General features: G+C 44.3%; 1 protein-coding gene across 1 annotated transcript in view; it reads right to left on the bottom strand.

The window, feature by feature from the left end:
- CSMD2 (CUB and Sushi multiple domains 2) overlaps positions 1–25,724 on the bottom strand; it is a 621,011-nt gene that overhangs the window by 151,033 nt on the left and 444,254 nt on the right. Inside the window, exon 25 of the mRNA XM_011955655.1 lies at positions 22,240–22,366. Within this exon, the coding sequence (XP_011811045.1) occupies positions 22,240–22,366 (127 nt within the window). The remainder of the gene's footprint in view (positions 1–22,239; positions 22,367–25,724) is intronic.

The following is a 25,724-nucleotide window of genomic DNA, read 5'->3' as shown; positions in this document are numbered from 1 at the left end:
CCCCCCCCAAAAAAATCCCCTGGGATAACAGACCTGTTCACACCGTCACCTGTCTGTGTTCAGCAACTGCCCCTACCCCGTCCAGCCCCCTCCGCCTCAAAAAAAAAAAAAAGAAAAAAAAAAAAAGAAAAAAGAAAAAAAGAACATGCTCCCCCATCTGCTAGGCCACAATGGAATCTTGCTGGCAATTTTGAGTTTAGATGATTTAGTAAGGCTGGGTATCTGCACATATTTACTGGGCACTTGTATCTTTCAAATTCTTTATCCACTTAATTGATGGATGCAAACTTTTAAAATTCTACTTATATATTATTACTTTTATTTATCTTATATATTTTGATTTCTCTTTTATATGATATATTTTTTGCTAATCTTTTCTGCTAGTGTCTGGTGACTTTTTCTCATTTAACTTTGGTTTGTGGTATCCATTTTGGTATAGAAGTGATTCATTTTATGTAATCAAAGCTGTTAATATTTTCCTTTAAGGATACTGGATGTCATGTTATGCTTGGGCAAACCTATCCCCCACCCAATGATTCAAAAACAAAACAAAACTTTAATACTTTCCTGGGACTTGTATAGTTTCTTTCTTTTCTTTTTCTTTTCTTTTTTCTTTTGTTCTTTTTTTTTTTTTGAGACAGGGTCTGTCTGTTACTCAGGTTGGAGTTCACTGGTGCAATCATAGCTCACTGCAACCTTCTGAGTAGCTGAGACCACAGGTACACGCCACCATGTTTGACTAATTTTATTTTTTGTAGGGATGGGGTTTTTCTGTGTTGCTCAGGTTGCTCTTGAATGCTGGGATTCAAGAAAACCTCCTGCCTCAGCCTCCAAAAGTCCTGGGACTACAGGTGTGAGCCACTGCGCCTGGCTAGTTTCATTTTTTTGAGGCTAATAAGTTCATTGTTCTTCCAAATTGACACTCAATTGTCCCAACACCTATCTAAAGTAGCCTCTTCCACACTTTGCCTACCAAAACATCTGTTTACTCCCTCCGTAGCATCTACCAGTCTATCTTTAGTGTACTTATTTGTAGACCATGCTTCTCCCTAACTAGATCATAATTTTCATGAGTGTGGAACCAGACCTTGCTTGCCTAGGATGTGTCTGACATTTTGGATGGTGCCCATGGTGCCCATGGATGATGACACGCTCATAGCTGAAGAATCCTGATTCTCCCTACTGGTTTGAAATGTCCCCTTGATTGTGGGCTGTTTCTGGACTCTTCTCTCAATTCCAGTGGTCTCTCCTTTCCCTATACTAGAATCTACTTGTGGTGCCAGGAATATAGCTACTCAGCTTACTTGGGTTTCCATATTCTCAAATTTTGATTGTTTTACCTAAAACTTACTAATCTCCCAAATTTACTCTTTTAGATGAACTTTATGGTTACCAAGTCCCAAAACATGTGATTGAGATTTTGATTGGAATTATACACATATTGATTAATTTGGAGATAACTGATATCTTTATGTTACTAATTTTCCCCTGACAGGAACATTGTAGATAACTTAGTTTACGTACTTTGCAAAGTTTTCTGTTTTTCATCTTTGTTATGGTTTTCTTCTTTGCACACCTCTTGTTAAATTTCCTCTTTGGCAGTCCATATGTTTATGGTTTTGGTTCTATTGTGAATGAGATTTAATGTTTAGTTACATTTTCTAGTTATTTATTGTCAGATATATATGTATATATACACATATGTGTGTGTGTGTTTCTTACTTTCAGTCACTAGTTAGTACTATTAGAAACCAAGAGAATCTCTTGGATTTCCTAGATGGAATCTTTTATAGATATAGGAAAGGATTCCTCAAAACCCGGACCTGTGTGAGGCTGGGGCCCCACATTTGATAGAAAAGAGGGAGAAGATCCCTAGGACAGAGCACAAACATGCATACCCACTGCTGTGCCAGGCTGCCCCCTGCCTTCTCTGCTTTCTCTGCAGTGATCAATGCACTGTGAAATCAGCAGCTAAGAGGAGACCAAGTGCCAGCCGTGTGGTGTGGCTGTACGTGCTCTCAGAAAAGAGGTTGCTGTGGGCCACACTCATCAGGGAAGGCAAAAGGAAATGAGACCTGAAGTTTGGGTGGTGTGAAAGGAGAGTGCTTTCTTTGGATTAATAACATGAGATAAGATCCGGAGGCAGAGGGAAGGTGAAGCTGTCCGGGAAGAAAGGCACCTCCATACTTGAGTTCAGGTGGTATTAGGATGCCATGGAGAATACAGCTGGATTGTGAGAGGGAAGAGAACGAGAGTCTCAAAATTAGCTATGGGAGTTTGGGCTTTATCATGCTCTAGTTAGAGACTGACTCTAGAGGCCATGTGAAATCCTGAGGGTGAACAACTGAATGAATGAGTGACTGAATCAATGAATGAACAAATGAAACCCCAGTCTGACAGGAAGCTGAGAAAAGCAAGAATACGGGGACTAAATAGACATGAAAGAAAATGTGTTTCCATAACAACCACTGTGTATAAGGCACTTTCACATTAGCCCATGGAGTCCACGCAAGCATCTTTATTCTGTAGGTAGGACTAGTCTCATCTTTAACAGTGAGAATACTAAGGCTCTGAGAGGGTAGGTAACTTGCCCAAGGTCATGGACTGGTTAGACAGTAAGCTGGAATTGCTATTATTCAATACTAATCCAGGTCAGACCTTAGTGCTTCTACTCTTTCTCCTGACAATGCTGTCCACATCTCTAGGGGGAAGAGGCTGTGGTTGAGAGCTAGGCAGGGGCTGGAGAGGCTCTATCAGTCATCAACAGTTTACATGTGAGTCATACATAAGCTGATATGAATTAAAAATGCCAGTTCATTGCATTCGGCTTAGCTGATCTGATAAACAGACAAAGTGAAAGGCTTGGCATTGATGTTGTGGAGAGGAGTGCAGAAGAGGGGAGGAGGAGGCGGGGTTCTCTGTGTGCACAAACAATATGTTGGCAACGGAAAGGACAGAGGCTCAAGTTCAAGCCCCTTTCGGCACGCGTTCACTTAAGCTCCTCCCATATGCGGGGTACTGCAGTATAACAGTGAAGATGACAGACAGGATGCCATTCTCCGGGAGCTTCTGGAGATGGGCAATAACCCCCCAGACACAAACTCACTCAAAAATTATCAGCTATGTCCAGCACAGGGCAGGATATGGCAGAGTGCTGAGGCAGAGTATCCACTTCAGACAGAGTGGCCAGAGAAGACCTTCTAAGGAGGTGGCATTTAAGCAAGATGCCAAGCCACGTGGACAGCAGGCAGGGCGAGAGGTGGGAGGAAGCCTGTGGTGAATAAAGGACAGCATGTGCAAAGGCCCCAATGGAAAAGCCATGGAGGCTGATGCTGGGCCAGGAGAGGCAGGCAGGGTCAGGGCTGGCAGGACTCCGTGGGTGGGGGAAGATGTTTGGTGTGCACTATAGGAGCTGAGGGAAGTCACTGGTATATTTTAAGCTGAGATCTGACACGTTCCGATTTACATTTTAAGATCATTCTTGGTGCCTGGGTAAGAAAAGATTGACAAGGGCAAGAGTGGATGCAGGGAAATTAGCTAGGGGCTGCCACAGGGGGCCAGTGACCGCTTTTATTATAAATCTCTGATGGTCACCAGCAAAGACTTGGTTTGCCAAACTCAACAACACTTATTAAGACTGTTATTGAATACTTTTCTCATCTTATAGAAATCAGAGTCTATAAATGCTAATGAGCAGTTCTGATCAATAGAGATAATTCCAGGCCATAACAGACATTGGGGTTTGTGAGAGCAGCTCCCCTGTAAGTGCACACTGGGTCTTCTTCTGAGTTTTGATATCCTGAAAACAGTTTTTGGCCCCCCTCCCCCTTGCACTGAGCCCCCAGGTAGGAGAAACTGAAGTGAAGGAAAGAGGTGAAAAGATCTTCCTTTCTACTGATGACTTGTTTGTCTGCGTGAGCATTTCTTTGGGCACAAACACAAAACAGCCCATTTCCAGGGAAGAGGAATGAAGCATGTTGCATGTCAAGTTCTGTGTTGAGAGCTGCAGAAATGTGTAAGGCTCCGCGTTTGTCCTGGAGGAAACTTACTGAAGGAGACACCCAAAACATAATAATATATGCAATAGGTGCTAAAGAGTGAGATAAATAAGATGCCATCAAAATAACCGGAGGAGAAAAAGAGCTAAATGTTTGTAGAAAATCTCCCATGTGCCAACTGCTTTATGTACATTGCCGAGTATCCTCATAAAACCTTGCAGTTGAGAGTGAATTCTCACTATTTTGCTGTGGAAGAACTGGAGTTCCAAGGGATTAACAGAGGCAACTAGCAAGGGTCAGAGCCGGTATTCAAACCATGTCTGTCTGGTACCAAAGGCCTTTCTTTTATACCATCTTCTTCTTTTAATTTGAAGAGGAAAGCTTCCAGGAGGCAGTGTCTTTGAGAGTTTTGAAGAAAGGAAAGTGTGGAGAAACTGAGGGAGAGGAAGATGGCAAAAGAGGGAAAAGCATATTCAGAGGCATCAAAAGTGTAACTGGCCTTCCGGGATCCAGTTTCCCTCCCATCCTTTCAATCCACCTTTTCCATCCGGACCAGGGCGATCCTTCTGAACCACTCCTCTGACCCAGTCTCTCTTCCTTCTCTACAGGATAAAGTCGGACTTCCGATGGGACACACCAAGTCCCTCCTGGGCTGCCCCAGTTGCCTTCTCCCGTTCTTCTCACCCTTTACTGATTTCCTTCTTATTCTCTTGCTTCAGAGCCTTCTCTCTGCCTGGAAGTTCCCCCTGCACATGCCCCCATGCCACCTGTAGCGGGTTGACTTGTGTCCCCCAAAAGGATATGCTCAAGTCCTTACCCCTGGTACCTGTGACTTTGACCTTATTTGGAAATACAATCAGATGTGATCAAGTTATGACAAGAAGGGCATACTGGATTAGGGTGGGCCCTAAATCCAATGACTGATATCATGATAAGAGAAAAGAGAGGGAGATTTAGATACAGAGACATGAGGGAGACACAGGGAAGGAGACCATGTGATGGAGGCACAGATAGAAGTAACGTGCCTGCAAGACAAGGAATGCCAAGGGTTCCTGGCAACCACCAGAAGCTACGAGAGACATGAGACAGATTCTTCCCCAGCATTTCCAGAGGGACCTTGGCCCACTGAGAACATGATTTTGGACTTCTAGCCTCTAAAACTGTGAACAAAACACATTTCTGTTATCTTAAGCTATTCAGTTTGGTGCAGCAGCCCTAGTAAATTCTTCTACCCCCTGACTGATGTGTACTGGTAGGTGCCTCACATCCAGTGGGCAGCTTTTCCACAGGCTTCTCCTCGTCCTCCCCATCCCTGCAGTCTGGTGAGATGCTCCCTCTACAGGCTCCTGCTCTATCAGAGTCATCCGTTGACTTCCCTGTCTTGCTGAATCCCTTAACTCTTGTGCCAGTGTCACATTCACTTCTGTATCTCTAGTACCCAGCATGAGGCCTGACCCATACTAGCCCCTTGGTGAATGTTGTTTGATTGAATTGATGAATGAACGAATGGCTCACCGGCTTTCAGGGACCCCTGTGGTTCATCCAAACTCACCCACTGTCCTTGCCAAGCATCTGTCACTCTACAAGAGGCAACTCAAACAAATCCTATATACTAAGGAAGATACTTCCTATTTCTCTGGAAGTTCTGAGCTCTTCCTTCACCACTCACATCTAGCCCCTTGGATCTTACAGCTGTATCTTTGGTGCTCTACACTACCAAAGACATAGAATCTAGCCACACAGAACCTGGACCAGAGCTCGTTGCTGAGTCTAAACCTGGGAGAAACTGGGATACTGCAACCACAGTCTCACACTTTTTAAATTCAGCCCGGTAGGTTCCCTGAGCCTATAGTGATACTGATAGTCATACTTTAAATCTATAAATAGTAAGTACTAGGCACTGGTGATTCAGATAGGAATATGGCATGCTTCCACCCCTGCATGTGGTACCATCTACAGTAAAGGTATGTACAGACAAGGCCCCCAACTTAGGACAGGGAGATGAGACCAGGCCTCCTGGGAGAGGTAACTACTGAGCTGAGTCTTGATATCTTTATAAGAGAAAAGAGAGATGAAAGATTAACAGGATGAGTCCAGATTAAGGGAGTGGGTGAGGAGGGTGAGAAGGGGACAGAATGTGGGCAGAGAAAAGAGGGTATGCAAAGACACAGATGGGATGTAGAGGTTGGCCCACCCAGGAAATGACAAGCTCTTCAGGAAGACATGAGGTGCGGGTGGCTGAGACCTGAAGCGCTGGCTCAGGGAATGGTGATAACGTCCAGGCTGCAGAGAAGCGAGGAAGTCATAGTCCCCATTCTCCTAGTGAGAGCAGTTTCCCTGGTGCTGGGGCAGGGCTGAGGGCAGTTCGCGAGGGGTTCCACCAAAGGAGGGCTTTTGAGTTGGTCTCCTAAGTCTGGCATCTGGTTTGCCTGGGTTGCATCTTGGGCACTCATGATAATCTGCAGTCTAACTCCAGCAAGCATGCCAGCTCAGGTAACTGGGTCTCACTGGGCCCCTGGTTCTCCCTCCCATTCTTTGGTGGGGCTGCCCTGAAGTTCTGCTTGCCCTGCGGGGGCTGGATAGTGACTTCATTGCTGACTGCAGGGACATCCAGGGATGTGCAGATATTTCTGTTCAAGTCTGAGATCTCCACACGCCTTTCCTCATAGTGTTTTCAGAGTTCCACCTCCCACTGCAACACCCACCCTCCCCCCGACCAACCAATAGCAGGCCCTAGCTAAGGGTGCACCCACCTGGCCCTCACTCCCTTACCTCTTCCCACCAGCCCCCTCTGAGACTCCACTGTGCTTTCCTGAGGCTAGCGTAAGGTTCATGACACTCAGCTTCAGCAACAGGAGATTTTCTACCGGAGCCTAGATCTGAGAAGTTGGGAGGACAGTGGATTCTCACTGCAGGGGCCTGTCCCTCTCAAGTGCTGTCCACAGGCAAAGCTTGCTTCTGGGATTATGGTCCTCAGTTCTTTTAGTCTGAAGGAAACTTGGATACACTAGGTATTTAAAAAAAAAAAAAAAAAGATTCCCACCTCCCTGCTTATAGGCAGTTTATCTCTATCCCATTGCAAATTGGAAAGACATGCAAAAATGAGAAAAGAAAAAAAATTCATGGCACCTTGACATGTTGATTTTACTTGCCTTCTGACTGGGCCCCAGAATATGAAAGGACTTTGGATGCTCCTAACCAACAGTCACCACCACAGGAACACAAGAAACCCTTCACTGATGTGAGTCACGATGGTGGATCGTTACACTAGGGGAAAATGGCATGTGAATGAACAGCTGCTGCACGGGGAAGGGGGTCAGAAATCACTCCTGTCCCCACATGAGAATGCAGCTGAAATTATCTTTGGTGACATTGGAAAGGGCAATAAGAAAATAATACTTGTTTTATCAAATGCCCCCCTCTAAGCTGCCTGAGCTGCCCAAATCCAGCATTGGTGTCTAGAGCAAAATAAAAGGCTTTTCTCTTCAGGGACCAGCTGGCATTCAAAAGAAATAAAAGATTCTTTGGTTATTTTCTAAAGTGGAAAAATAAAACTGGGCTTCAGGTCACTGAAAACGCCACAGAATGTTCCAGGGTAGTGACTGGTGTCTTGAACTTAGGCTGTGACCTTGTGCTTCCCTCTAACGTGCTGGGCGACCTCGGGCCAGCTGCCCTCTCTTCATCACCCTGTAACCAGAGGCTCTGAGACTGCCTATCACTAGACAGAGTCCAGAGTCTGCCCTGTCGGTGTCAGGGATTCTGTGAGGGGCCAATGTATCTTTGTCCTTGGAAGAAATGTTTCCATAAAGTAAAAACACTGGTTGTGGAGCCAAAGACCTGGGTTCAAATTGTAGTTGTTTTTTTTTTTTTTTTTTCCCTTGCTCTGTCACCAGGTTGGAGTGCAGTGGTGCCATCTTGGCTCACTGCAATCTCCGCCTCTTGGGTTCACGCTATTCTTCTGCCTCAACCTCCCGAGTAGCTGGGATTACAGGCGCATGCCACCTCACCCAGCTAATTTTTGTATTTGTAGTAGAGACGGGGTTTCACCATGTTGGCCAGGATGGTCTCAATCTCCTGACCTTGTGATTCGCCTGCCTCGGCCTCCCAAAGTGTTGGGATTACAGGCATGAGCCACTGCGCCCGGCCTCAAATTCTAGTTCTGAGAGAGCTAATTTGGTGACCCTGCAGAGCCTCAGTTTACCCCATGTAAAATGGCTGTAATTTCAATCTATCAAGCAGCATTGCTAAGAGTATTATCATAAATGAAATCACATATAAAGCATGTAAAGCACATAGTATTAAAAATCATCAAATGGTAAAATCACCTAAAATAATTCCATTTTTGTTCAATTTATTTTATTTTTTACTTGACTAAGAGAGATGTGCTAAAGTCTCCTATAAGGATTGTCAATTTCTCCTCATATTTCTGACAGATTTTGCTTTATGTTTTCTCATTAGGTTACTTAGTGCAGAAAGATTCATGACTGTTAGCATTATTGTGGACTATGCATTTGATCATATGAAAGCGTTCCCTGTGTCTCTTTTAATGTTACTTAACCTTGAATTTTACCTTTTTTCTTTTAAAGAAAAGCAATATTGTGATCCCTGCTTTTTACTTCCATGTGTTCTCATGCTATTCTTTTGTCCCAACCTTTTATTTTTGAAATTTTGTTGTTCTTCTGCTTAGCAGCATTCTTTTAAATTTTATCCAACCCAAGAATCTTTGCCTTGCAATATGAATGTTTCCCAGCTCATAGCTCCTTACACCTCCTGCTTTCCCTGCCATAGGTCAGTCAGTAGTTGCTCTACACGTTACCATATTGGCTTCCTTTCCCTGTGCACTATCATCTCGGGGCCTCTCTCTGGGAGCCTGTGTTTGCTCCCTTTGCAGACCCTTTGCTCAGCATCTGAGTTTTGCACTCTGCTCTGGCACCTGACCTTAGTTCTTTGCCGATCCTTCAGAGAAGCCTCAGATGATAGCACTTCTATGCTCTGGGCCTTATATCTGGTCACCCTCCCAGTCTCCTGCCCATCCTGAGCTCCTGTAACCTTGATCTGCTCCAGAGGCTGCCTCCACTCCCCCCATTCTCTTTTCTCTACATGAGGCCTGGAGCCTTGAATTACTTTGTGGGATAGATACCTCCAGCCCCACCCAGGACCCTGTTCCCACTGCAGAGTGGCACTGGACTGTGAAGTGTGTGAAAAATTAACCTTTATTATGTTAAACCACTGAGATTTGGGGATTATCTGTTATATCAGTTAGCCATTACTGTTGGTAATAATACAAGCTTATTTCCATCATCCTGTTTTATGTTTTTTTTGTTTTGTTTTGTTTTGAGACAGAATCTCACTCTGGCACCCAGGCTGGAGTGCAGTGGAGTCATCTCAGCCCACAATAAGCTCCGCCTCCTGAGTTCAAGTGATTCTCGGGCCTCAGCCTCCTGAGTAGCTGGGACTACAGGTGCATGCCACCATGCCCGGCTAATTTTTCTATTTTTAGTAGAGATGGGGTTTAGCCGGGTTGACCACACTGGTCTCGAACTCCTGGCCTCAAGCGATTCACCTCCCTCAGCCTCCCAAAGTGCTGGGATTACAGGCATGAGACACCATGCCTGGCTGTGTTTTATGCTTTTGTTTATTATATTTTCTTGCTTTTTTGGGTTATATTTCTTAGTTTTTAAGTTTTCTTTAGTGATTTGCAAAGTACACATTTTGTTTTAAATTCTATGGGTGGTTGTCTTTAAGCATTTTCAAAAGTACTCCTAAACTTGTATTTTCCCTAATCATCAAATTTAAGAAAAATAATATATTATACCATTTTACTTCTTCTTATGTAAGACAGTAAATCTTAAAAAGGTTTTACCTTTCCCTATGCCCTCCCCCAACCATCAAACCATTGACAATATAAGTAGGGACTACAGGCCCAAGTTATGCACAGTCTTTCATGGTCACCAATTCTTAGTACTGAGTAGTTTTTCTAAACATCTCAGTAGGCTAAAAATTATATGTCTGTATTAGCTTCCTATGGATGCTGTAACATATTACAACAAACTTGGTGGCTTCAAACAACAGAAATAATGCCTGTAATCCCAGCACTTTGGGAGGCCGGGGCAGGTGGATCACCTGAGGTCAGGAGTTCTAGACCAGCCTGACAAACATGGTGAAACCCCGTCTCTACTAAAAGTACAAAAATTAGCCGGGTGTGGTGGTAGGTGCCTTTAACCCCAGGTACTCGGGAGGTTGAGGCAGGAGAATCACTTGAACCCAGGAGGTGGAGGTTGCAGTGAGCCAAGATCACACCACTGCACTCCAGCCTGGGCAACAGAGCGAGAATCCAAATCAATCAATCAAACTAACAAACAAAAATAAACAAAACCAGAAATTTATTCTTTCATAGTTCTGGAGGCCAGACATCTGAAATCAGTATGGCTGTGCTTCAGTCAATGTGTCAGTAGGGCCATGCCCCCTCTGGAAGCTCCAGAATAGACTCTATTCCTGCCTCTTCCAACTTTTGATGCTGTTGGCATTCCTTAGCTTATGGCTATATCACTCTAACCTCTACTATTGTCTTTGAATCACCTTCTCCTTTACGTGTACAAAACCTCCATCTTTCTCTTACAAAGTTGCATGTGGTTGCATCTACGGCTCACCCAGATAATCCAGGATAGCCCCTTCATTTCAAAATCCTTAATCACAGCTGCAGAGATCCTTGATCCAAAGAAGGCAATATTTCCAGGTTCCACGCATTAGAACCTGACATCTTTGGGGGGCCACCGTTCAGCCTACTACAATGTTTTTGTAAGTTCCTCAGGAAGCCTATGAGAGTCAATTTTATGTGGCTTTTGTGCATATCTGAGAATAATATGTCACCTTTGTAAGTGAATTATATTTCCTGGCTGAATCAACACTTCTTGGGACCAATAACACCACTGACTTCGGACTTTGGTATTATGTTAAAGAAAAGGAGTCTTAGGAGGGTTGGATTAGTTGTGGTGGTTTTGTAAATGAATATTTTATAGAATGAGGGATGACTGTGTACTTGCTTGTGTGAGTTGGTTTTGCCAAATGCTTGTAGGGATTTTTTATGATCCATCCTGAGCTCCTATACCCTTGGTCTGCTCCAGAGGTTGCCTCTGCCTCCTGCTTTCCCTTCTACCTCACCCAAGGCCTAGAGCCCTGAATTATTTTGTGGAGTAAGCACTCCCACCCCTTGCAATGATTTCATTTTTCATCACATTGTATCTAATTTAATTTTTGCCTGGAAATTCAATGAATCCTTTCACTTCACTGAGAACATTTTAGCCCTGGTGACCCCACTCCCCACCTTTTCCCCAGGGGAGATGGTAGCCTTTTGTATTTTATTATTCCTTCTGCTCCGTTTCATTGCTGTTCTGCATTTGTGCTTCTTGGATTGGCACTCTGTCTGCCATGTTTGTCTACTTTTCATTACTTGGAGTCTAGCTTGTCTATTACTTCAATGCTTTTATTTCTTACAAGGCAAATGCTGCTGTCGTGGATTTTAGTTGTTACTGTGTGTTTAATTTCTTCTCATTCCTTTGTCACCTTCATCACTGTCTGTCTATCTCAGAATCTGTCCTCCCGCGTTCCATCATCTATCTTCTATTGATCATCCATATTTCTTATATTCAAATGAGATTATTATGTCTATACCTATTTACATTTTCTTGTCTATTATAGAAAAACATTTTTAGAAAAAAAATTTCGTTTTTTTTAGGGACATGTTTCTCTTTTAATGAATGGTATGTGTTAAGTGGCATCACACAAGTTTATTTTATGTATTTTTTGTTTATTTCTTTACTTATTTTTGGAAAGGGAGAGATCTATACTGGTTCAGTATGGTCAACCCACAGGGAATGTGCATTTCTTTGGTTGAACAGTTTATTCTCCTCCTAAGAGATGTTGGAATTAAGTTTTAGGATCTTAAACCGGTAGTCAAGTTGATGCATTCCGGCTAATTCAACTGCTCAGTGTAGCTCGGTTGGATTATTGTATGAGGATAATTTGAAGTAGTTTGAGTTTCTTTCTCTAGAGGTGTTCCACGAAAAGTTGAATGGCCAGAGAGTGCCATCATTCTCAAAGCTACATTTATACCTACCAGGCTACCCACATCCTCTCCTTCAAAAAATGTTTACATTCCTTTTGGCTATTCCCTGATTTGTTGAAGCCTTAAATCTTACAAAGGAATACCCCACTGTGTGTTTGCTTCTCTGTTCAGTTCCTTTAGGAGGTCAGCTCTTGCAGTGTAAGTACATGGACCTTCTCTGTTTAAGGTTTAACTTGTTGTAGTTGCTCAGAAATAAACCCTCTGGAAGCTATTGAACCTGCAGCCATAATTCCTGGCAAGAGCTGTGAATGCAAGCTTCACTTCTGGTGCCTTCTGCCTCCTCTGGGCCAGCTGCCCACTTGCTGGCTGGAGGGAGGCAACACTGACCACAGTGGGGAATTGCTGCCCTGTGACTGATCTGAAATGACAGCAAGGGAATCCAGGCTTCAGGCACAACCAGATGTTTTTCTAGCCCAGCATCCTCCCAGGAAGACAAGTTCCACTGGGCAGCGGTCCTGGTTAATCAAAACCATGCCCCCCAATGCCTGCTGCATGGTGACCAAAATCTAAGAATGGAGTTTTCAGTTTTCCCTATATGTTAATCATTAAGAAGTATCCATAAAGTTAAAAAACAAGGACTATTAGCCAAATATGAGCTTTATGGGCATCAGGAGCAGAAATCCGAGTGTCCAGAGTGAGAAGTTCTCCACCTTCCATGGGTCCCAGACCTCCGTAGAGAAAGCATGTCAGCAGAGGACTATCTCCTCTCCCTTCCTCCTTCCCCCTCCATGAAGCCAGCCAACTATAGCTTCAACCGTAACCACATTTGCACATACAAAATGACTCAGTTCTTTTGAATATAACCAGGATCCCTCAAACAGTGCTCCTAGGCTCCTCCCTGGCTTCCCAGCCAATTTATCCTCTGCACTGCTGCCACAGATCTTCCTGAAGCCCTCATATACCCCCTAGACAATGAGCTCTTCCAGAAGCAGCTGTGTACATTCCTATCTTTCTCCCTTTCACATGCCTGGGAGGGCCTCACCTCCACCCTGCATGGTGAGCTCCTATGGTTCTTTAAATTGTAAAAGTGCTTCCTCTCTGTAGTCCACTCCCAACTGCCATACAGAATTATGATCTGTCCTCGCAGACACTTTTCTATTGTGTTTCGTGCATACTTCTACTATAGCAGTTATCACATTATCTTAGAATCTATAGCAGAAACTGTGGGTTGGATGATCTGTGCTTCATTTCCAAACCTCTCATTTCTCTTTACTATTGAGGTTCTAAAAGCAAAGCAAAATCGATTTCCCACTTTTCCCCTGCCAGGTGTGGCAAGTTCTGACTAATGAGATGTAGGACAATATCTCTAAGGATAGTGGTCCTTCCCAAATACACAAGCAAACTTTCATTAGGAGAGAGCTCCGTGCCCTTTCCTCTTCCCTCTTCTTTTAGACTGGAACACAGACATAATGTCTGGAGCTGCGGCAGCCAACTAGGTAGCCATGAGGATGAAAATCTCGGGATGGCAGAGCAAGAAGAAAGGTTATGGCTTCCTGAGCAGTGGTACCAAGTGTGGATGGGACCTTCAGATTCTTGTTCCAGGAGAAAAATGAACCCCCATCTGTTGAAGCCAGCTTTAGTCCATTTTTCTATTTTCATTCCTAACTGATATAATTTCTATCTATAATACTGAGACCTTCAAGGGGAAAAGCTGTTTCTTATTTATATTTATATCCCCGTGCCTGGCAGCATGCCCAGCACTGAGTAAATGCTCCAAGTTTTTAAATTGAACTGAACGTTGTTACTGTCTTTAAAATGTTCTAACAGCTCCTTATTATGCTGAGAAATCCATTCAGAGTTCTCGTCTTGGCCTTCAGTGTGTAAAGACTCCTCTTTACCACACAGCCTTATTTGCCCACATGCATGCAGCTCCAGCCACGTCAAGTGAGTGCCCTTTCATGGTCAGATCCTATATTTTCCCCTATGTTCATGCCTTTGCTCTCCTACCCCTACCTGGAAAGATTGCCTCTACAGTCCCAGGCAGAACTCCTCTCTCTCTTCTCTGTTACTGAACTCCATTGCTTGGCTTGCACTTATAGCATTTATTTTATCTTGGAGGTAGCTGTCTGTTTGACTGTTTCCCCACTAGAATGTGAACTCTTGGCAGACAAGGCTTGGCCTTGGTCTGGTCTTTGTGTTTCCAACCGCACAGCATCACACAGTCTCTGGCACAGAGCAGGTATTCAATGCATATTTTGTTAGATGGAATCAGACCACAGCCTGAATGGCAGACTGAAAAGAGCAAAGACTGACGTTAGACAGAACATGTTCAAAATCCACAATCCGGGGTGATTGTGAGATCTCAAGGAAGGTCGTTTATCCTTTCTGGGCCTCAATGATCTCATCTATAAAATGGGGACAGTAATAACTGATTCAGAACCTGGTGTGCTATAGGTATTTGATAAATGTTAGATAGAGGCGCAGGACCAAGAGCAAAAGGCTTTCCCTCCCTTTCTTATCCAAGTTTTATCTGAGCTGGCCCACTGATTATTAAAAACCAAACCAAACTAAACCAAAACAAAACCCTCCAGCTCAACACTAGAAGCTGAGAAGAGGTTCCACTCCTACAGGATGAAACTTCTGTGTTCTATGTATGGATGACACAGGCAAGGGTGACAGGGAGAGAGCAGCTCATGGGTCTGCCCTCCTGCTGTCAGCTGCCAGGCCTGGATGGAGTGCATTGGCCCATCCGCCCCATTTTTCCATTCCACTCTTGTCACACACATCCAAGCAGGACCCATTTTCCAGCTTGGACCACACCCAAGGGTAAGCCTGACCATAGATTCCTGCAGCCAACCACTTCGCCTCTTGGGCACTCCTGGGAAAGGACCATCCTTGCCCAGCTTGCTGGAGCAAACCTGGCTACAAATCCCTCTGGTCACCCCCAGTGCTTGATCAGGGCTGAAGCAGGGTAGGGACATGCGCCTGAAAGGTTTCTCCTGTCTGTGCCCCTAGAAATAACCTCATGGGCTAGCCTGCTGCCTAGCCCATGTCCCTTCCCATCTGGCACACCTGCTCCCACCCACACTATAGCACCCACCACCTGAGATCCTTTAGGGGTGACTTATGCCTGCTGTGCTTAGGAATACTCTGGGTAAAATTGACAATCCACCTAGCTTCACGTGGGAATTCTCATCATTTGGGAATTACATGCCAGTCATGTTCTAGGTGCTTTATATATGCTCACTCAATCCTCACAGCAACCTTAAGGAGGGTACCCTCTTTAATTATCCTCTTAAAGATAAGAGAACTGAGGAACAGAGGGCTTAAAGAGCTCCCTGAGCAACATAGCAAATAAGAGTGGCAGGTAGGCTGGTACCAGAGTCCAGCTCTTAGTTATGACTTGAGAGTCAATAAACAATAAAACTCATAGGACATAAATAATCCAACTGAATAATCAAACCAAATGGCTCAAGTGCAAAACGCAGCTGACGCAGGGAAAAACAGACAACATTGTAAAACAAAACACAAATAGTATTCTCAGAGATACAAGATGATAACATATTGATAAAAACAAAAGTAGGCTGTCAAGAGTAGTCTAGAAACAGAAAAAGTAGTTTCCTCGAAATAAAAACAAAAGCAAGATTTCCAAAATAAAAAGAGGGTAAAGAACAGGATAATTACTGTTGAGAACCGAATTAATGAAAACACAAGATCACTGGCAGAATAAAAACGGGATATAGAACTTTGAAATCACTAGAACAAAAAGCCCATTACAACAGATCAGCTAACAACAGGAAGAGTTAACAATAAAAAAAGCAATACAGAAGCATAATGTCTTTTGTTTGAAAGAAAGCATAATACATTTTATGTAAAAGAAATATAGTCCCTTATACTCCTTTCATATTCTTCAATGCCCATGGAACATAAATAAAACAAATACATTCAAAAAGTAAAAAAAGGCACAACGCAGTCAAAATAAAAATAATGAAAACCATACAAAATCTATAAACCACTTAGTAACTGAAAAAATTCTTAAATATTCTTGGATTTAAGAGAAACCTAAATGAGTTATAGACTAGAAATGAGCCCAGTTGAACACCCTATATGAAAAAGACAAATTGTCCAAACAAAAAACACACAAAGAACCAGAAGCAGCAAAGACAATTAAATATCCTATTGTCCATCTAAGTGGTGAAGACTAAAAGTATTGACAATGTCTAGTGATACTGTGTGGGTAGCAGGCCTTCTCATAGACTTCTGGTGGACTCGTAAATTGCTATAATATCTAGAGGAAATTTTGAGGTCACGTATCAAAATTTGCCTCCTAAAAATACATCCTAAGGAAATAAATGGACAACTGTTCGAAGATTCAGGAAGAAGAATGTTGGAGTGAAAAGCTGAAAAGATTCACTTATTCAACAGATGAATGGTTAAATAAATTATGGTGATACATACAATATAATTCTCTGTACCCATCAAACAGGATGAGGTAGATCTATATACATTGACATGATGAGATGGTGTCATATGATCAAGTAGTAAAACACAAAACAATTTACTGAGCCACGCATGTGGATGTGGATGAACTTGGTTTAGAAACACATGTATTACATCTTCTTTACGTACATATTGGCACACAAAATATCCAAAAGAATAAGTAGAGCAAACAGACATTAATAGTTACTTTATGTGGGATGTGAGGAGGGGTAAGACTACAGAGTAAGACTGTAGAAACATTTCATTTCAAGTTTATACATTTCTTTGTTTAAATTTTGAATTTTTAAAAAATGATTATCTGGCTGGGTGCAGTGGCTCACACCTATAATCCCAGCACTTTGGGAGGTCGAGGCAGGAGAATCACTTGAGGCCAGGAGCTCGAGACCAGCCTGGCCAACATAGTGAGACCCCGTCTCTACAAAAATTAGCCAGGCGTGATGGCGCTCGCCTATAATCCCAGCTACTTGGGAGGCTGAGGCATGAGAATTGCTTGAGCCTGGGAGGTGGGGGTTGCAGTGAGCTGAGACAGTGCCACTGTATTCCAGCCTGGGCAATAGAACAAGACTGTCCAACCCCCTCCCAAAAAAGAGTACCTAATTTGTATATAGAAAAATTCTATAAAGATATTTCCAATAAAAAAGATAATAACTAAATAAGGACTCAAACACAAAGGGGCTTTTTGTGTTTGTCTAATTATGAATGTGAGTTATCCTAACTTTGCTGCTGGTTATTCAAGACAGGTGTGTGTGTGTGTATGTGTATGTGTGTGTGTGTGTGTGTGTGTGTGTTGGGGGTTGAGGGAGAGGGAGGGAGAGGAGAAAGAGACAGAGAGGGAGGGTAGGAGAGGGAGAGAGGGAGAGGGAAAGAAGGAGGGAAGGGGAGGGAAAGGGGGAGGACTGAGTAAGCACACAAGTACTGCTGTACGTATGCACGCTATGCACACTAGTTGGGATGGCAGGCTGGGGTGGGGGAATGAGGAAGGGACAGTGTCTTGCCACCCTATCTCCATCTTTCTGCAGTTCTCAATGAAACTGGGAAGACCTTACTTCACATTAGCTCCTTTGAGGTTAATGTGGCTCCAAGAAGCCATCCAGACTAAAGACTGATGTTATCTTTATCTTCTTTGGACTATTTCCCATTTTGGGATCCTCAGCGTTCCCCCCATTGTGGGCGGCAAGCCACCCAGGTGCCGAGGCAAGAGACAGAGGGCACAAGCTGTTCCAGTATAATAAAATATGTAAAATAAGAATAGTTATACTAGATATAGATCATAGATATGATTATATATGAATATCATTAATCATTAGTTTATAGCAATTACTCTTTATTCCAATATTATAATAATCCTTGCTCTTACAATCATAACCTAGGAAAAACCAGGTCATGTAGATAGGAGCTGAGGGGACATAGTGAGAAGTGACCAGAAGACAGGAGTGCGAGCCTTCTGTTATGCCCGGGCAGGGCCACCAGAGGGCTCCTTGGTCTAGCGGTAACGCCAGCGTCTGGGAAGATGCCCGTTGCCAAGCAGACCATGGTCTAGCGGTAGCATCAGTATCAAGGAAAAACACCCACTAAGCACTTAGCAGATGGGAAAAGGGCGTCTCCCTTTCCCCAGGGGAGTTTAGAGAAGACTCTGCTCCACCACCTCCCGTGGAGTGCCTGACTAATGTCAGGCCCACCCCCCGTTATCCGGAGGCCTAACTGTCTCCCTGTGATGCTGTGCTTCAGCGGTCACGCTCCTAGTCTGCCTTCATGTTCCATCCTGTACACCTGGCTCTGCCTTCTAGATAGCAGTAGCAAATTAGTGAAAGTACTAAAAGTCTTTGATATGCAGAAATAATGGTGTCAGCGGTTTCTCTCTCTCTCCCTCCCTCTCTCTGCCTTGGCTGCCAGGCAGGGAAGGGCCCCCTGTCCAATGGACACGTGACCCACGTGACCTTACCTATCACTGGAGATGGCTCACACTCCTTACCCTGCCCCTTTGTCTTGTATCCAATAAATATCAGCGCAGCCCCGCATTCGGGGCCACTACCGGTCTCCGCGTCTTGGTGGTGGTGGTCCCCCGGGCCCAACTGCCTTTTCTTTTATCTCTTTGTCTTGTGTCTGTATTTCTACAATCTCTTGTCTCCGCGTACAGGGAGAAAACCCATCAACCCTATGGGGCTGGTCCCTACACCCCATGACTTCATATTTCTTGCTATGGTACTCTGGAGAGGACGTTTCCTGTATTTGTTTTGATCTTGTCTTCCTGAGGGCTAGAAAGGGCATCTCCTGTCTCCCCTCCACCCCCACAGCCACCATTCTCATCAGTGAAAACAGTCCTCACTACTGCCCAGAAATCCATTCATCAACTTCTTGTAATTTCCTTGTGTCAGCCACACCTAGATCTGCTCTGCTCTCTTTAATTCCCAGAGAATGAGTGCTGTGCCTTTTAGGTGGGTTACGGCTGCTATGCCATGGACGAACACATCCTTCTCTTTAGAGGATGTGTGCCAAAGCACCTAGAAATGAAGTATGATGATGTTGACGGTGTACTTTCCAGTGGCTCAGCAAAAAGGAAAACAAAAGGATGGAAAGAGAAGAACAAAGAAAGCACATAAGCATATATGGCAAAATAGTAACGCCATTTGGGTGTAGGTAGTAGGTACGCATGTACTTGGTATACTGTTATCACAAACAGTAGTTGAGAAAAGTCGGTGTGATCACTTGAATTTTCCCTGAATTTTCTCTTCTTCTCCATCTCCACTGCCACTGCCCGGCTTCCAGCCTCCTTGTCTGTCCCCAGCCACACTCTGGAGACAGCCTCCTCACTGTGCTTACAGGCCCAGCCTGTCCCACTCCGCTCATTCTCCACAAAACTGCCAGGAGCTGTCCAAACGCAGCAACACAGCCCCAAGGCCCTCTGTGCTCCCTACAGCCTCCGCCACCAGCTTCTTCTCTCATGAAAGCTGCCACCCACCAAATTGCCGGTGATTATCCAGCTGCAGGAACCATTTCCAGCTCCTTGAGGCTGACCTCACTGCTTCACTCTCTGCCTAGAAGCTCATTACCCTCCCACCCACCTTCCTCCTTGGCTACCTGGCAACCTCCTCTCCCTCCTTCAGGACTCAGCTCTAGGGTCACCTTTTCCAGAATGACTCCTCCCATCTCCTCCTGTCCTGCTTTTCCATTCCCCTTCCTCCTTGTGCCACCACCTTGTTCTGGATCGACATGTGTGTCTGCTCTTTGTGAACCACGGCCACATCTCATTCATTTATATAATGCCAGCACCTGGCACAGGCACAGCCAGGTAGTAAACAAACAGATATTTGTGAATATGAGGGAATGAATGCATCAATGAATGATGCTCCAAGTGAAGAAAGTGAGAAAACCTCTTGATTTGCACACGTATATACTAAAGTGAAGTAGTCATTATGTTCTTGATCCACTCATTGTTCAATCACTAGTCACTGAGGAACTATCACAGATCCACTAGGCATAAAACTACCTTTATACTTGGGTCTTGCTTCATTCATTCTTTCATTCATCAAACACTTGCCACTTGTTGAGCCAGGGGCACTGGGCTAAGAGCTGGGAGACCTGCAAAGATGAATCAGGCAGAGACCACAGTTCCAGGAGGGGAAGTAACGCATGAGCATAAATAAAGGAGAAAAGTGGTCAGTGTCATCAGGAAAATATAGGCAGCAGTCAATGGAAGTTCCGAAGAGGCGGAAAGGACTCCTAGGAGCCCTGTAAGAGAGGGGGTGAGGGATGAGCTCCTGGGCGAGCTGACATTTGCACTTGACTTTGAGGGATGGAGAATTTTAGATGTAAGCCTTTGGAGGGAGGAGGGCATTCCAGAGGAAGGGCGGAGTAGAAACAAAGGCCCTGACCTAGGCCCTGAGCTAGGCCACGTATAGGGGTCACCAATAATTTTGCCTTGTCAGAATGTCATTGAAGAGAAGTGGTGGAAAATGAGGTTGGGAAGGGAGGTTGAAGTTGCTGTAGCCTCAAAGGCCAGAATAAAATGTTTAGCTTTTATTCTGTAAGTGTGGGGTGGCCACGGAAGGTTTCTAATCAGAGGGTGAACTGATCAGGTATGCTTCCAGAAGGTTATCCCAGCAGTGCTGTGCAGGATGAATGTGTATATTTAACTTGTCCCCCTAATAATGCAAAGTCCCTATGTATGCTGCTGACCTTATTTTGCTCAGAGTTTAGCTAAAACATCTGTACATAGTAAACACTTAATACATTTCTTTAACATTAATTGAACTGTGTACATCAGTGAATATCTACATTTCTTGCAGCAACACACCCATTCAGCCAGTTCTCCTTAATTGGAAACTCTTAACATGCAGGACTCTTCTCCTAGCTACACTTCTGTTCCTTTTCTTGGCTCCTCACTGTTTCAAATCCTTAGCACTTACTTCCTGGATCATTGTAACAGACTCCTGATGGTGCCTCCCCATGAACTCTCTACACTGCAAATAACCCTGGTGGACCGACCCTGCTCAAGAAACTTCCATGGCTCCCTCTTAGTTATTGGCATTTAAGATGCTCAATAACCAGGCCATACTTTAACCCTATCTATCTCCCATTCCTTATCCATGTGTTTCCCCTACTGCAGCCAGACTGTTTCATCTCCAATTCCCTTATTCTATCCTCCTTTCATACCTCTACTCATACTGCTACCCCAACCTGCTCTTTTCCTCCTAACTCACCTGAGCCACGGCTCAAGGCCCCGTTTTGCCAGCAGTACAATAGTGTGAAGATTCACAAAGACCTGGGTTCAGATCTCAGAGTTTTGATTTCCTGTGCAAACTTAGTAGTGCTATGCATCCTCTTGGAATCTGAGTTTTCTCATCTACAAAATGGGAAGTACAATAATGTCTATTTGTTATTAGGGCTTATTATTATCATTATCAATAGGGCTATTGTGGGGAGTTAATAATGCAGGCTCTGTGCTCAGTAAACGGTGATGGTTCTTTCTCCTCTGACTCCTTGAAATTCCAATAAGGAATTCCTGGATGGAAGTTACATTTTGATGGCATACCTATTTTGAAGGAAGTTATCTTTTGAAGAAGTACATACCACTGCTGGTCTTTTGCTATTTACTTCCTCCACAACTCAAAAATACAAGCATTTCTGTCCTCATTTTAAAGATGAGGAAACAGCCTGAAAAAGGGAAGCAATCTGCCAGGGGCCATACTGCTAAAGCTGAGTTAGCGCTTGCTAACTGTCAGAAATAACCACAGCAGCTGTTATTAAATATTCACTATGTTCCAAGTACTACACTGAGCATATTACATGCAATATCTCATTCAAGTGCTTTATCCTGAGATCCATACTCTACAGAAGAGGACAATGAGATGCAGAGAGGATAAGGAACTTTTCCAAAGTCCTGCAAATAGTACATGGAAGGGTTGGATTCAAATGGGGGTCTGCATGCCTTCAATCCATGCCCTTGGCTACTCTGCTGTAACTGTGCTATCTGGGCCAGTGAGGTGTATGGACTTGGCATGAAGCCCTGAGAGTCTTGAGACTGACCTTTCCAGATTTTTTCAGGCATCCAGCATAGCAACCACCATTGATCACAAGGTTCTCCAGGTGAGGCAGGTGGGTCAGGCACTAGCTCGATGGCCTGGTGATGATGCCGATGATGCCTCCCCTGAACAACTCGCCAGCCCTGACACTTACCCAATGGTGCAGCCGGCCTCTGCTTCGATGGTCCAGATGCAGTTGAGATTGTGTTCATAGGGAGCTGGATACCCAGGTGACAGCACCTGCCCCGACACCTCTCCTTTTACTGTCCCTCCACACTCGGCTGAAAGAAATCCCAAAAGAGTGAGCTTCACGGGGTGGCCTGAGCTGCCAGCAGTCACTCAGCAGCTTCTTTTGCCTGTTTGCTCCTGAGTCCCTCTCATTCATTCCAAGTGCTGAGCACAGCATATTAAAAAGTCCCTGGATGAGACTTATATCCAGAACCTATAAAGAACCCCTACAAATCAACAACAAAAAGATGAATAAGCCAATTTTAAAAAGGCAAAGGATTTGAATAAACATTTCTCCAAAGAGGATATATAAATAGCCAATACATACATGAAAAGATGTTTAACATTGTTAGTCATTAGGGAAATACAAATCAAACCCACAATGAGATATCACTTCACATCCACTGGGATGTCTATGGTCAGAAAGACTATACAAGCGTAGGTGGGGATGTGGAGAAACTGGAACTCTCATCGTTACTGATGGAAATGTAAAATGGTGCAGCTGCTTTCAAAAACAAGTTGGTGGTTCCTCAAAATGTTAAACATAGTCACCATATGACCTAGCAATTCTGCTCTTAGGCATATATCCAAGATAAATGAAAACATGTTCACATAAAAACTTGAACATGAATGTTCATAGCAACGTTATTCATAGTTATCAAAAAGTGTAAACAACCCAAATGTCTATCAACTGAAGAGTGAATAAACAAAATGTGGCATAACCATGCAATGTAATAGTATTCAACCACAAAAAGGAATCAAGGCAGCCGGACACAGTGGCTCACACTTGTAATCCCAGCATTCTGGGAGGCTGAGGTAGGTGGATTACCTGCAGTTGGGAGTTTCAGACCAGCCTGACCAACACGGAGAAACCCCATCTCTACCAAAAACACAAAAATTTAGCCAGGATGGTGGCATGTGCCTGTAATCCCAGCTACTCAGGAGGCTTAGGTAGGAGAATCACTTGAACCCAGGAGGCAGAGGTTGTGGTGAGCCGAGATCGCACCATTGCACTCCAGCCTGGGCAACAAATGTGAAACTCCATCTCAAAACAACAACAACAACAACAAGAAGGAATCCAGGCTTGATACATGCTACAATATAGATGAACTCTGAAATCATCCGTTAAGTGAAGGAAGTCAGACACATTGTGCGATTCCACTTGTATGAAATACCTAGAATAGGCAAATCTTGGAGACAGAAGGTACATTAGTGGTTGCCAGGGCCTGGGGGAGGGGACAACTGGGAGTGGCTGTTAATAGGCATGGGTTTTCTTTTGTGGGAGACGAAATGTTCAAACATTCGATTGTGGTGATGGCTGTGCAACCCTGTGCATGTAACTACTCACATGGTTAGGCTTTGTGTCCCTGCCCAAATTTCGCCTTGAACTATAATCCCCAGGTGTTGAGGGAGGAACCTGGTGGGAGGTGACTGGATCATGGGGGCAGTTTCCCCTATACTGTTCTCGTGATAGTGAGTGAGCTCTCATGAGATACGATGGTTTTATAAGTGTTTGACAAGTTCCTCCTTCTCTCACTTTTCTCTCTCCTGCCGCCTTGTAAAAAAGGTGCCTGCTTCCCCTTCCACCATGATTGTATGTTTCCTGAGGCTTCCCCAGCCCTGAGGAACTGTGGGTCAGTTAAACCTCTTCCCTTTACAAATTACCTTGTCTCAGGTAGTATCTTTATAGCAGTGTGAGAACAGACTAATATAATTACAAACAACTGAATTGTACACTGGTAAACAAAAAGAGTCCCTGAATGGAGGGCTGATTGCCTATTCTGTGACCAACCTCCTCAAAGCCTCCTAGGGAGGAACAAGCAAGTACTTCAACCTGCTTCTTGATAGCAACAGGACCTCTGCTAGCTGCCAGGACAGCAGAGATCAGCAAGATACTGCCCTCCTCTGGAAGAGTTTACCATCTAGTAGAGCAGACAGCCACACTGTGTGCTATGTGTCCTAATAGCAAGTGGTAGCAGAAGTGACCAATCTCCCTGAGCAAAGGACAGCGAGAGTCAGGGAGGGTGCTGGTCTCAAATGAACCTTGAAGGAGAAGCAAGAGTTGACCAGATCGGGTGGGTGGCAAGGGTAGGATGGGAAGGAGGGCACTGCAGAGAGACAGAGAAGAGTAACTGCAAAGTTCCTGGAAGTGAGGAAGAGCATGGCAGGCTGGAGGCCAGGGTGTGAGATAGGGAGAGGGGGGAGATGGGACTGGAAAGGTGAGGAAGCATCACAGCTTGAAGGACCTTGGATACCAGGCTATCATATATTTACTGTTCCAGGAAAGAACTGCAGTTTATATGCATGAGTTATTTGACTGCGTGACACATCAGTGAACTTTGCATGTTAGAAGAAGTCACTGTGGTGGCAGTATGAGGGGGTACAGCAGGGGTAAAACTGGAGGCAGGGAGGCAAGTGAAGAGATCTACATTCCCCATTGGAGCAATCACTGAAGTCAGAAGCTGGGGGTTCTTCCTGGCCTTCTCCTCCTTTTTCCCCGACATCTAATCTCCCTCTGAGACCCAGTTGCTAAACCTGTGTGATATTATTCATGTTTGACTCTACTCCCCCCACATTGCTGGAATCTTGACTCAGGCCCTCACCATCTCTAGGCTGGCACAGTTGCCCACACTCTAGGCAGTGCTATCAACAGATCTTTATCAAATGCATACAAGTGACTGCTTGCATTCCCTCCCCAAATGAAGTCTAACCTTTTCAGTAGAGCCCACTGAGCCTACCAGAGTGGCTCCCTTTGGCCTCTCTGAATTCTTTGGTCCAGCCTGATGAAGTCCACAAGCTCTATTTGGATGGAGGACCTGAATAAACATCCTCGCTATGACACCTTTTGTGGCATACCTCCCCTCCCCAGATAGAACTGACACTGCCCTCCTTTGTGTCTCCATTACAATGTGAATAGATTTCTATTGTAGCATGTGTAACATGTTATTAAAATCATGTCTATTTCCTCCACAAGACTATGAGCTCCTTGGCAGCAGGGAGCTTGTCTTATATCTGCACATCAAGTACCTAGTATACTGTTTGGCACATTATAGATGCTTAATGTTTATTGAATGAATGGATGGCTGGACAATCAAATGAATGGAAGCAGATTATTGCTTTCCATGCAAATTACTATAAGCATCTGAATCAAGGGAGAATGAGTACAAATGAAGAGGAGGATATTCATCGCAGAGCTATTTAGGAAAAGGAATAGTTGATTAGGCAAGATACTAGAAATAGAAGAAGGGATCAGGGTCATAAATGGAAGACTGACCCCTACCTGTTGCTATAAAGGACTCATCCAACATTTCATGGACCCCTTGGGTTCACACAGGACCACTAACGAAGGGTTGCAGGAGAGGCCCTCTACCAGACCCTCTGCTCAAGCTTCACTGTGAGCCCTCTCTCCAG

The sequence above is a fragment of the Colobus angolensis genome, unplaced genomic scaffold, assembly GCF_000951035.1.
Source record: "Colobus angolensis palliatus isolate OR3802 unplaced genomic scaffold, Cang.pa_1.0 Scaffold4, whole genome shotgun sequence".
NCBI classification, from domain to species: Eukaryota; Metazoa; Chordata; class Mammalia; order Primates; family Cercopithecidae; genus Colobus; species Colobus angolensis.
Note: the sequence above shows the minus strand (reverse complement) of the source record. Positions and strands in the feature narration are given on the sequence as shown.